The sequence below is a fragment of the Lynx rufus genome, unplaced genomic scaffold, assembly GCF_022079265.1.
Source record: "Lynx rufus isolate CCGP_SWC_20201006 ecotype Redwood Valley unplaced genomic scaffold, mLynRuf1.p SCAF_1, whole genome shotgun sequence".
Taxonomy (NCBI): domain Eukaryota; kingdom Metazoa; phylum Chordata; class Mammalia; order Carnivora; family Felidae; genus Lynx; species Lynx rufus.
The window spans coordinates 28258598-28272470 of record NW_025814823.1 but is presented as its reverse complement, the minus strand read 5'-3'; the positions used below and the strand labels follow the sequence as shown (position 1 = coordinate 28272470).

Sequence of the window (13873 nt, the reverse complement as noted above, 5' to 3'; positions counted from 1 at the left end):
GCTCTGAATATTGTGTCTTGTTTTTGTCCTCTTTATCGTCAAATTGATAGCCTTAGAATTCAGAATCTGATGCTTTCGGATTGGTTTTCTTTTTCCCCTCCCTCTCTCCCTTCCTTCCTTCTAGTCCAAAAGAAATAGAAGACTTTCAGTCAACTGAGTCTCTGGGCAGCCAGCAGCTGAACCTCAGTATTGGTGATGACAGCACTGGCAGCTGGTCCAATTTAAGTTTTGAAGATGAACACCAGGATGAGAGCAGCAGTTTTCATCACCTCAGTGAAAGGTAACTGAAGTTGTACGTGTGATCCTCAGACCTCAGAAGTAGCTTTACACCGGGGGGTTTGAGAATTATGAATTTGAAAATTCTGCCATTGTTTTCAAAACGTATTTTATTATCCATAGTACGGTTCTAATGGTTTTGCACATTTATTAGATACAGTAACAAGCCAAGCTAATTTTCTTTGGGTGTGCCAGTAGTTGATATGAACAATACTGCATACATTTGGATTTATACCCTGAGGATTTTCCCAGACTTTTGTGAACTTTTGATGGAAAAAATGTATTTCTTACTTTAAAAAGGGTACTTTTTTTTTTCTTTCTAGTCTGGGGTAAAGGACAGTTATCTGTAAAAGGTATCAAAATGACCCTGTAATTTTTTTGTTATTAGTTAAAGTAATATCTTCCTGGAGAAGGAGTTCTCACTTAGCCTCTATTGAGGAACAAAATGACCTGGAGCATTTATATGTGACTGACTGGAAATGATACATAAACTCATCATAAAAATATGGTTTTGTACAGCAGAAGGCACTTAACCTCATATATAACTTTTCTTAGTTAATTTTGTTCATAATAACAGTCCTTTGAATATTTTATTAATTGCAGTACATTTTTTTCTTATATTCTTAACTCTATAAAGGCACTCCTGACTAAACTATAAAATGCAATAAATTCTGACCCACATTAATTGATAATTGGAAATAATAAATGCCCTCCACAGCTGAGTGTAGGGAGAGGAAAGGGTTCTTAGTTTCAGGCTGTGGAAGGGACCCTGTGAGGCTTCAGTTGAACAGAACCCTTGGAAGTGACTGAGTAGGAGGGGGAGGCGAGAAGACCATGGAAGGAGGGGAGGAAGGAAAAGAAATGGCTTTTCACCTGTTAGAACACATCATCTCAGAGCATTTTGTTTGATGCTTGGATTAACCAGTATTAATATTTTTATAGAACATCTGTTCTGTCATAGTTTCTTAAAATGCTGTGTAAACCACCATAGTTTCTTAAAATGCTGAGTAAATCGAGTTCCCAAAAGGCAGTCTTTAAAAGTGGTAGTGGGACGTAGGGGTAATATCACAAACATCATGTGGCCTTTTCCATGACTCTAACCTGGTATAGGAAGTTAACACTAAAATTCTTCTCTCATCTTGGAGAAATATGGGTTTCTAGAATTTCCGTGAGGGTTGATGTTGTTGCTTTGGAAATCCTGGGGTTAAAATGAGAGAACCAGGGTTAGTGGCCCGTGGCATTAAGGGGCCTGTCGCCAGTAGAAGAACCCTGCAGGATATTGTCCGATTTCATGGCTCTGTCCTTGGTTCTGTCCTCTTTTGCATTTTATTAGTGTTGGAGAGTAAGGAGTCCTTCCCCACTTCCTTATCTGTGGTTTTGCTTTTCCGTGGTTTCAGTTACCCGCAGTCAGTCAAGGTCCAGAAGAAGATGGCCCTCCTTCTGACATGTTGTCAGAAGGTCATTGTAGCCTAACATTATGTTACTATGTTACTGTGCCTGCATCATTGGCTGCACTTCATCTCAACACGTAGGCAATTTATCTTTTCACCTCATCACAAGAATAGTGAGTACATACAATAAGATGTCTTGAGGGGCGCCTGGGTGGCGCAGTCGGTTAAGCGTCCGACTTCAGCCAGGTCACGATCTCGCAGTCCGTGAGTTCGAGCCCCGCGTCAGGCTCTGGGCTGATGGCTCGGAGCCTGGAGCCTGTTTCCGATGCTGTGTCTCCCTCTCTCTCTCTGCCCCTCCCCCGTTCATGCTCTGTCTCTCTCTGTCCCAAAAATAAATAAATAAACGTTGAAAAAAAAAAAAAATTAAGATGTCTTGAGAGACAGGGACCACATTCACATAACTTTTATTACCATATATTGTTATAATTATTCTAGTTTATTGTTAGATTTTGTTAGTCTCTTAGTGTGCCTAATTTATAAATTAAGCCTTATCGTAGGTATATACATAAAGAAAAAAACCATAGTATATATGGGGTTCAGTACTATCTGTGGTTTCAGGCACCCACTGGGGGTCTTGGAATGCAGTCCCTCCACAGATAAGAAGGGACTGCTGTGCTCATTATGTGTGAATGACTTAAAATGAAAATTTAAAAAAAATCTCTTTAACAGAACCAAGTTTCAAAAAGACCAAATCAGGCTGAGACTAAAATGATTATGTTTAACATGGGTAAATACATTTAGCTCAGAAAATTAACTGTTTGCATTTGGGATGGGAAAAACTTGGCTTGATAGCATTTTGTCAGAAACACACCTGTAGTTTTAATTGAGCACAGTTTTGGTTTGTTTTTTTTTTTTTTAACGTTTATTTATTTTTGAGACAGAGAGAGACAGAGCATGAACGGGGGAGGGTCAGAGAGAGGGAGACACAGAATCCGAAACAGGCTCCAGGCTCTGAGCTGTCAGCACAGAGCCCGACGCGGGGCTCGAACTCACGGACCGTGAGATCATGACCTGAGCCGAAGTCGGCCGCCCAACCGACTGAGCCACCCAGGTGCCCCTGAGCACAGTTTTAATAAGAACTCTTATGCTGTGTGGTTATTAAGGTTCAAGCACAAAGAAAAACTAGGGCCTGTCCAGGGTTGGTAGAGTGCATGTTGAATATACAGGTTCCAGGGCCTCACCTCCCAGAGATTAAGATTCATTAGGTCATTGGAGGTCCCAAGAATCTGCATGCTTGGTAAGCACCTCAGATGATTTTAATGCAGGTGCTTCAGAGACCATGCTTAAAATACATGACTTCACATGTTTTGTCTTTGATGACATGTGCTGTTTTCTGGTACAGAGATCAGATAGGAGATAAAAGACTCCAGTTTGGACACTCTACGTGCTTTCACTTTAAATAGGAAGTTTAGTAGAGGGCAACAGTTAAAAAAAAACAATGATTTCAAAGTACACAAGTGTTTATGAGGAATGTATAGTTATTTGATCAGGAAGAGACCTGGTACATGCATCTCTTCAAGTCTGTGAATCTTAGTAGTTATATAGTGGATTAGGTAAGAGGTGGGGCCGGGCTCGCAGAAGTTTTGAGATCATCTTTATGAGATATGTCAAAGTCGATAGTCATCTTCATATGGCTGAAAACAACAATAAAGAATTTTAGCCCTAGACTCCCACTGGTTGGAGGTATGCCTGTTCTAGACATTGGAAATATGAAAAGATGTAAACGGAAAATACACAAATAGGAATAGATAGGAAATAGGAAAAGATGTAAAAGAAAATTATGGAAACAGGACAGTGTTCAAGAATGAAATATGAAGACTGTTAAGTGAAGAAATGAAGTTGTTTTGTGTTGGATTAATGTCAGATGATCATTGCTCAGGACAGTCCTGGTTTGCTCCTGCTGTTCTGGTATAGTTATTAATGGTGACTTCTTTCATTTCCAAAAGTGTCCTGGTTAGATGAAAAATTCTATGGTCACCCTATTTAGAAATGGCATTTTATAAATAACTAACTTTAAATCTGATCCATTTTGAGGGGCAGCAGAGGTGAGGGAATGAGGTTAAATAGAGGGAGTTTGAATTTTTGGTCTTTACATTCTTCAGCTGTTATTTCTTTTCATGTTCACTTAAAATCTAGGTGATGGGTTTTTATTATTAATTAAAAGGAGGGGTCATTGTTGTCAGGGAATGAGGAAGAATTTTAATTTTGTAGAATTTTTTTTGTTTAGAAAAATCGTTCTATTGGTAGATGTAAATGCAGTGTTTGAGATATCAATTTTTTCTTTCTCTTTGGCTCACAGCCGTCTGTCCCTTCCGTATCTCCATGTTTTTCCATTCTCGATTTGTTTGACAGCAGGCTACATAGGCATAACTCTGGTTGTTTTAATGGTTTTATGATAGAGCTATACTTTTTTGAACGTAGGTTGAAAAGGCACTACTCAGTTTTAGCTTTTATTTTCGAAGACATTATAGTGTGTGACAGTGTGATAGTGCCAGAGTAAGGATGGATATGCAAATTGTTGAAATTGCTTGGAAACTCTTTATAACGTTTAAATAATTGTCCCTTTGTTGGTAACCTTGTCAACATCTACTGATGCACAGAGGATGATTTTGTGTTAATTCACTTTTTAGACCCAAAATTTTGGTTTGTATAAATATTAATTTTTATAATTGCCTAGCATAATGTGGGGAAATATAAGCTGCTTATCGCTGCGAACTAATGTGCTTACTAATTATTTTAATGATTTAGAATTTTAAATTGCATGTTTAGGTTTTAATCTGAAATTTTTAATTTAATTTTGTTTCTGAACACAGTTGCTTTTTGTGTTTTATTGCTTTGCTGCAGTTTGAGAATCTAGTTGCTTTCTTCTTCTAGTTAGGTAGTTCAAGAAGTTCTCTGTGTGGCACTGGTGACTGGCCCACCAGACAGGTGCATTGCTTAATTGAGCCTTGGTTATTCAATATTCTGAAGAAAGTGTATAATATTTGCCACCTACTGAATTATACATAATGTATGAAATGAAGGTCATTGACATAATAAGAGTATTTTAAAATCAGAAAACATCTTTTCTCCAAGTAGGTACAAAAGGTCTGTTCGGGGCTATGTTTTTGTGCCTGTCATTTCATCCCCACCTCCCCAGCCCATCAGTGTTTGCGCTGTCTAAAGAGCTGAGAGAATGTTAACCTACGGTCTTTTTAAAATTTTACCCAAACTGAAGGGTATTGGCTTTTTACAAATTATATCCCAAGATTTGTCATAGACGTTAATTAAATCATGAAGCTTCTTACTTTGTGCATCCATTTGCTGTCCTAAAAGTCTTTCTGTTATGTTCATGTGTAAAATAAATACAGGTTTAGAATAATTTTCCTGATCTGTTGAGGGCAAGTAAGAAAACTTTCAATGTCCGAAGCTGTCAAGTACCTTTTCCAGTAGCAGTGATGGTCTCTCCCTCCAAGGATGCCCCACTCCGCCGGGGCAGCTTCCGAACCTCCCAGTTACCACTGACAGAAGCTGTTCCAAGGAAAACCAAGGTCTTCTTTACTATTCATTTTCTGGTTCAGCTCTGTTCTTTTCTTCTTCTGGCAGTAATGGTAACAGCAGTAGCTGGAGCAGTCTTGGTTTAGAAGGAGATTTGTATGAGGACAATTTATCCTTTCCAACAACAGACAGGTTGGTCCAGTCCAGAAACTTAAAAACTGATGAGTCTTTCACACTAATGCATGATGTCATATTCTTAAAAGAATGTGGGTTACAGTGCCAGTATGTTTCAATCTGCTTTTCTCCTATATTTGGACGTGATTCTGCTTGATAATTTACGTCTAATGAAAAAATTCAATTATGCTAAGACATGACTGACATCTAATTGCAAAATGTGTTACGTCTATGCATGTGTTGCTCTGCTTGTTCTTTTTCATTCTACCAATTATTATTTCATTAAAAAGAGCTTGCTTCCTACAGGATTTCTGGGGTTTGGGTTTATTGTTTTATTTTGTTTTTGTATGTAATTTTATTTCATATATAAGAAAAGTGTAGGAAAAAGGTGTTTTTTACCCTGTTAAAAATATGTACATGGGATCAGCAGAAGCATTAATAATTATTCATGGCATTCTGTGATAATTCAAATGCTGTGTTATCTAAAACCAAATTAGTAGAATATTTCAGCTTTAAGTTATTTTAAAATAAGTTTTATCATGAAATTACTTGGTGTTCTGTATCACGGTAAGGTAAAACCTCTTAGTTACCGATGACCTATCTAGGCATCATTTACAATTCAGATTTTAACATGAAATGGTGTGAGAAGCAAAGCTTCCTTTTTTATTGGCATTTCTTCCCTTTTTAAGTGTCACATATCATCGTAACATTCATTCTTTACCACGTTTTAAGAATTAGTTTTAATACTATTATTAACTAAAGCCATTTTTTTTAACTGCTTCTGCTCTTTTTATTTGAAAAGTGATGGGCCAGATGATAAAGATGAAGATCATGAGGATGATGTAGAAGGTAATTGACAATTTGTTTTTCAAAGTGTTTGCGTGTTTTTTGTATAAGGTTCTAGAAGAGTCTTTAACCTGTCCATTTTTGTCAGTCTCCAGTTTTATTATAAATCGGGGTATTTACATTACAAATCAGGATATTCTTGTACTAATGTATCCAATGTCAGGTCCTTTGTTAAACAATTTGTACTATTTGATTGCTAAACTAATGAAGTGCCTGCCCATTGGTGTAAAGGCTGACATGCCTTAAAAGAATTATTTAATTATTGGAGAGGGAAATTTATGATAATCTCTCTGTATAATTATCTTTTTAAAAACACAAAACCCTTACATTATAAGATATCATTTATTATAATTATGGCATATGCCCTAGTTTTTTCCTCCCAAACTAGTAGCTTCTAGAATTAGTGTTTTAATGTTGATCTTTCATAAATCAATAAATAAAAATTAAAAGATATTTTAAAATAAATTCTTCCCTCTCTCAATTCTATTCCTAAACTCACACATATACATATTTGAAGAAAATACTCAATTCTTTCTTTGATGAATATAGTTCTAAATATGTAAATACTGGACACCATTGGTCACAGAGTTCTGGACCATCATTTATAATGCTTAATTCAAATATATTAGAATATCTGAGCGAACATAGAAACTTTCCGTGCCGAAGCTGAATTTTCATTGTGATTAGATGGCTATTGATTTATTTTCCAAAAATCTTTATTTTTTTTAATTATGAAAATACCAACAATCTCTAGTGACACCTAAAAATATTCATACTGTTTGAGATACTGTTTTTGAACTAGTGATTTTTTTCATCCTTTCTTTGCAAGTAGACAAACTGAGAAAATTTCCCAAATGAATTTCTTGAAATGTACTTTCATAACACCTGAGTTTCCAATCAGTTTTGTCACCAATTATGCCTTCCTTATTTAGGGAGGTCATGTACTGGTTTTTGAGATAAAATCCTCCAAACTGAGGTGATTATTTTTTAGTGCCAATGCTTCTGCTAAATAGACATTCTTCATATCGGGCTTCTAGAAGTAAGTTTTTGTCATCAGATATGAAGTAGGAGTAGGACAATACTTTTAGAGTCACAGATAGGCTGGGTAATAATTTGCTTTATTTTTGTTGACTTAAAGAGTGTTGACTTTGTCTAGAAAAATTGTATCCTTTTTCCCAAGTCATGCCTGTGAGCAAAGTTATTCCAAAGGCAGTACATGGTGTAAATGCGTGTGGTATTTTCTCTAATGAACTAGTCATTACTTAACTGACTTTACTGAGGAATGAATAAGAGAAAAGAAGGTACACGTGAACATAAATAATGAAATTCATTTTCAAAGTTTACTTTTGGCACTAGCAAGCTCTTTAGGGTTTTTTTTGTGAGTAGATAGAAATCAGAAGAATTACATGTGGATATATGCCATGCCATCACTCACCTTTGAGATCCCAGTCTTCTCATCATGTAGAAAATTGTGGCCAACTTTCAATTTTGTTAAATTAGGAATTGGTAAATTAGGAGATGGATTGAAACGAATTTATAGAAAGATTCAAAATTAGGGAAATCCTACTTTTCATTGTTGTTTATAGTTGCAGTAGGTCAGCTCCTTCCCTTTTCGCTGGAGTTTAGTAACCTCTCCAAAGAGCCAGGAGCTCTGAGCTGAGAAAGCCAGTAATACAGAGAAGTCTTGAGGTGACTTAGCTTCCGACCCCATGACCTCTGCAGGATTCACTGAATGGCCCTGAGGCCACGCCTGGTATCATAGTGCACTAGACCCGTTTCTGATTGAGAGTCAGTGGGGGGAGAGGAGGAAAAAGGCAGTACGTTTATCTTAAAGCATGACACGGATCCGTTTTTTTAAATGAAAAAATTAGGAACCAACACATCCTAAAAATGATCAGTGGTAGTCTAGAATGCCCTCCAGTGCCCTCAAGAAGAATCAGGGCCATCCACCACCAAATTTCCATTGCTGGTACAAACTGGCGTGATGTCTTCCAGCGTGCCCACCGTGCATCTCTTGCATGGGAGGGCCCTTGTCTCAGCTCGGCTTTTTGCTCAGCCATCGTTAAGCAGGAGTGGGTAAACACTTGATATGGGTCCACAGGTCATTAGTTTTATCATCAACAGCGATTCATCCTTCCTTATGTTGAAAACGTACTTTTCATTAAAAAAGGAAACTTGAGAGCAGTATTTTATTTTTTTTTTTTTTAATTTTTTTTACTTTAATGTTTATTATTTGAGAAAGAGAGCATGCAGGGGAGGGGCAGAGAGAGAGGGAGACACAGAATCGGAAGCAGGCTCCAGGCTCTGAGCCATCAGCCCAGAGCCTGATGCGGGGCTCAAACTCACGGAGCGCGAGATCGTGACCTGGTTGAAGTCGGACGCTTAACCGACTGCGCCACCCAGGCGCCCCAAGAGCAGTATTTTATTTATCAAGGAGTGTGCCAGAAAATTCCCCAGTCTGGCGCTTGGGATATTAAGTGGCTGCATATGGCATTTTTTTCCCCTATTCTGCCTAAAGAATGAAGTGATTACACAGAGCATGGAGCCAGACTTCCTGTGTTCACATCCTGGTTCAGCCACCTCCCCACTGTCATACTCTGGATCTCTCTTCGCCTCACATCTCTCACGTAGTTCCCACCTTATAGGGTGGGTGTGAGGATTCCAAGAGTTTGTATAGCAGAAGAGCTTAAAACGTTACTTATGATGTAATACGTGTGATACAAGGGCTTGCTGCTTCCCTCTCTCAGTTCAAGCAGCTTTCCTAAAGTCCATTTAATAGGTTTATTTATTTGAGATTGTATTTTTGTGTTTCACTTCTATTTTGGTGGTAATTATAGCTTTATAGTTTGGTTTCTCTTTCTTTACCTGTGTATTGTATTTTGACACAAATTATGGCATTTATAAAGGATCTGAATTCAGTGCCTCAAAGTAGAGTTTTACATCTGTGCTCTCAGTAGACGATCAGTGTTACTCCTTTGTTGTAGAATTGTTTTGCCCTTTCAAATAAATGTTTTAGTTGATGTCAACATAGGAGTAAGAAAGGACGGATTTTTTTCCAGCATTGGCTGGAATCTTAAGAAATGGAAAGTACCTGTCCTGGGAAACCAGAGGTGTTGAGAATCGAATTGATGAGTTTTACTTTATATTGCTTAAATGTCAATATTAGGTTTGGAGCAAGACCGAAAGATTCTGCTCATTACAAATATCGACATGGAGCCGTGCACAGTAGACCCCCAGCTAAGGATTATCCTTCAGTGGCTCGTCGCTTCGGAGGCTGAAGTGGCAGAACTTTGTCTTCATGACTCTGCGAAGAAGGAGTTTATACAAGTAAGGACCTGCCGTACAGAGTGTTTGTGAGGATACATTTCTCCGTACAGGCTGCTCTGTGTCACGTGGTTGGTCTAGTAAGATGCCCCTTGATAGCAGAGGGCGTAAACGTTTAGGTGGTAGAGTCTCATAGTTGGGTCCAGATGTCCGCTGTGCCATAACCACAGGCAGGCTCCCCAGTCTCCGTGTCCTTAACTGCACTGTGAAAATGACTATGGAGTTTACCTCACAGAGCTTTTGTGAGGATGTAAAAAGATGCTTAATCTAGTGTCTGGCACATCCTAAGTACTCCAAGTTAGGTGCCGTTAATTAACATGTGTTCGTATGCAAAAACTGAGTTATTCTTTGTTTTAAATTGATTCATAATTGTGCCTTGTAATTAGTATGTCTCCTACTCTGTTAATCTAGCCTCTCTAGTGGGAGACACTAGCATCCTCAAAAGCCAGTAAAGGTTTAAACATCTCATAAGGGATCATGAACCACTTTGAGGACTTAATAGGGCTCTAATAATAGAACAGTCAGATTCGATGCATTAATAGGATGTCTTTGTTGAGAACTTACTTAACTGTTTGCCAGGCACCTTGTTAGTCAAGAGTTTTGGTTTATAGTGTTAAGGTTTTTGGCCCAGAATTTTCCTTACCAGAATTTTAGTTTAATCTTCCTATAGGTATAGAATAGTCAAATGAGTAACCAGTATATATTGATCTGTAATAACAAAAAAGGAACAATCCAGTTACTCTTGATTCCTGGTTTAGGATTTACAAAGATATTATTGAAAGAAGTATGTGAAAAAGGCATTTGGTAAAAATAATTTTTTTTGGCATTTTGTAATTTGTTTTTACTTGGACTTTGTGGAGTTTTCTAGTTTAGGTTTCTGTTTGTGAGCAGAAGGAGAAAATAAGACAGAAAGAGATGCTCAAGGAATGAATTGTCAGGGAGAAGGAATGGGTAGGAAAAGTGTCAGAACTGACTGTAGAGAGGCAAACATTTTCAAGTCATTTAGTCATGGATAAACTGAGGGCTAAGGAAGGCCTTCAGTAGAACTGAGCGTGAGCATGTTAGTGCTTGGGGCAAGGGACCTCTTCCCCAAGTAACCTAGGAAAACTTTCTGGAAGTTCCTCAAAAAGTTAAACCTAGCATTATCCTATAACCCAGCAATTCCACTCCTAGGTATATACCCAAGGGGAGTGAAAACACATGTCCACGGCAACATTATTCATAATAGGCCCAAAGTGGAAACATCCTGGAATGGATAAATAAAATGTGGTAATATATGCAGTGGAATATTATCTGTCAGTAAAGAGGAAGGAAGTACATGTATGCTGCACCATGGAGGGACCTTGAAGTCATGTTAAGTGAAAGAAACTGGTCGCCAGAGAGCATATGTTTTATGGTTACATTTACATGAAATGGCCAAAATGGGCAAATCTATAGAGACTGGAGTAGATTAGTGATTGCCTAGAGTCGAGTGGTTTGTGACAAATGGGGCGTGTTTACTAATAAGTAGAGCTTTCCTTTTGGTGTAGTGAATGAAACATGTTTTAACATCGATTGTGGTAAGAGTTGCATTCAACGGGGGGAGTATACTAAAAACCATTGACTAGTACACTTTAAGTGGATGAAGTGTATGCTCTGTGAATTATATCTCTGAAAGGATACTTTTTAAAAAGGTTAAGCATATTTATATTACAAAATTAGTTTTTACAGGACTAAAGACAAAAAAAAATGAGTGAAGACGTGTTCTGATTCTGGTGACAATAGAGTTTATTTAAACTTGTATTTACTTTTTAAAAAAATTGAGGTGTAATTGAAATATAACATTATATTAGTTTCAGGTATACAGCATAATGATTTGATATTTGTATATATTGTGAAATGATCACCACAATATTTATTTACTTTGATTGTTTTTTGTCGAAACACTAACATTTCTTAACTTAGAAAGCCATGTTTCCATTGAGGCCAGAGTGTGTATTCCAGAAAAAAGCCACACTGCATGTTGTGAAAGGAAAAATCCACATCCTTCTATTAAGATTGACATTATCTTTATTATTTTATGTTCCTGATTGAGGGTGTGGCAGATGTATTTAGTTAGGTCAAGAATTTGGTGTAGAAATGGAGACTAGACTCCCACACAGACTATCTGGTGGGTGAGGTTTGTGGAGTTCTGTCTCCCAACAATCCCAAAGTGTCATTCTGTGAAGGAGATGTGTTTGTCAAAGGCAGGAAGCAAGAGGGGTGGTGATTTAGTGGAGAAGAGACTTCATTATAAAACTGGGGAATAATATTTTAACCACAGGCAGCAGGATTCTTAGTTATCTGATATTGAAAATAAAAATGAAAACTTGAGTGTTAGAAAATTGTCTTTGGTTAATGTTGGACATGCTTTTCTTTCTTCCTAGCTTTCAAAACGACTACAAGGAAAGGGATGGAAGGTGGGGGACCTCCTGCAGGCTGTGCTGCGGTACTATGACATGCGGGAGAAGACGCCTGGAGAGGAGAGGTGCAAGTCACTGTTTGACTGGCTCTTGGAAAACGCATAGAACAAACTCGCAGCCGGTCCATTTTATTGTTTGGGGAGAGGAAGTAACAGATAAGGATGCATAGGGTAAACTGTTAACACTTACCGTGAACTGGGAGGGAAGTAGATAGAGCTTTTTAAAAGCGCATTCCGTCATCCCACGTTGTATATATATAGTTCATACTTTTGTAATCTCTGTCAAATATGATCTTCATTTATTCTTCTAGACACGTGCATAGTGTGTTAAGATCCTAAGAACACTGATTTGACGGAAGGTCTGACCATGACGTTTTCAGGGACACTGACTGACAGCATTCTTTTTGCATCCAAGTTAGTGCTGCTATGAACCGCACCCAGGCGGCCAAGGACGTTGCAGACAAATGCTATCCTGTTAAGAACTAATCTGACAAAATAGCTTTGAGGCTAATGGTTTTTCTTCCCCCAATAGAATTTTTTTCTTATTTTTAAAAGTCATTTTTATTTTCATAGCTCAGCTATTGGTAGCTTTTTGAATCCCCCCAAACTATTTAATTTCTTAGAAACGTTAGTATTTTAGGTTTCTCTAAATACCGTAAATGATAGTTTCCCCAGCCTTTCATTAAATGACATTATTTGCTAATGTTGCCAATCCATCTGGCGTGAAAGTGTGTGTGTGTGTGTGTGTGTGTGTGTGTATGTGTATGTAGAGGAATACTTTTGACTTGCCTAGTGGGTTTGTGCCCTTTTTTATTTTACTGTTTTCTTGGTTAGAAACCCACTGTTGACATTTAAAAGGTGCTTTAAAATAAAATGTCTATAAAGATTGTGCAGTAAGAATTTTTATTTCTTGGTTGTTTTTTTTTAACTATTTTGCGTCCCTAATTTATCCTATAAATGAAAATAAAGGTGCAAAACATGTTAAAATTTTAAAAATTAATGTTAATATGGAAATGCATTTAGAGAAGCCCAATAATGATTTTCATTGTTGGATTTTTGAAAAACAAACAACTCTCTTCTTAGCAAGGATGAGCTTTTTCTAGAAAAAGAAGGGATGCCCAGGCTCCCTCTCCCCGATAAAATAGTATCTGCACTGTTTTGTAAAGTTGACTGACATGATTTTTCTGGGCTCTGTGTTTTTTTACTTCCTTGTCTTTAGAAACTGCAAGTTGACTCGAATAGCGCTTGTGTCTTGGTATTGTACGTGAGGGTATGCGCGTGTGAGTTTTTGGTTCTTCCATTAATGGATTTTATAATTGAGAGTAAATCACCTTTTGTTGGGGGCTTTGGTTTTACTCCATTACATTTTCTTTCTTCCTGCCATTGCATTTTCTTTTTCCCTGAGCACTGACTGTTCTGGAAGCTGCACAAAGTGTAGAAGACATAGCACCCACCAAGGGGCAAGGAATAAGGGCACTTACATTAATTTGAATTAATAATTATGGTAGAGAAATGTATTTTGTAATGAGAGAGTAAAATTTGCTTTTTAAGAAAAATACCAAAAGCCACTTAAATATTTTGAGATTACATTGTAAGGTTTGGTTTTTCTCAACTTAAGATACAGAAATGGAGTGAGCCTTAAAAATAAATTTGCCTAAAGTTTCTTCAAGTATTTTTTAAGGTGGAGAAATGCAGGAAATGTATATAACCAGAATTGTTTCTGTCTTTTGCTTCTCAGAACTTGAGATTTAGCAGCACTGGACTGGGTTTATACACGCTGGCACCTGGGTTGTTGATGATAACACGGATTTACTGCTTATTAAGCTTGGATTGAATTTTTACAAGTATATAACTATCAAGTTGTGTTTAGTAACTTGGATATATG

General features: G+C 37.4%; 1 protein-coding gene across 7 annotated transcripts in view; it reads left to right on the top strand.

The window, feature by feature from the left end:
* AKAP11 (A-kinase anchoring protein 11) overlaps positions 1–12877 on the top strand; it is a 48725-nt gene extending 35848 nt beyond the window's left edge. For 6 of the 7 annotated variants that reach the window (XM_047080292.1, XM_047080253.1, XM_047080262.1 and 3 more), the window contains 4 exons: positions 125–280; positions 6181–6227; positions 9391–9551; positions 11954–12877. In XM_047080292.1, coding sequence (XP_046936248.1) covers positions 125–280; positions 6181–6227; positions 9391–9551; positions 11954–12094 — 505 coding nt within the window. In that variant the 3' untranslated portion in view covers positions 12095–12877. Of the gene's footprint in view, positions 1–124; positions 281–5312; positions 5397–6180; positions 6228–9390; positions 9552–11953 lie in introns of all 7 variants that reach the window. The other variant, XM_047080298.1, reaches the window with a different exon arrangement.
* Positions 12878–13873: the final 996 nt, after the last annotated feature.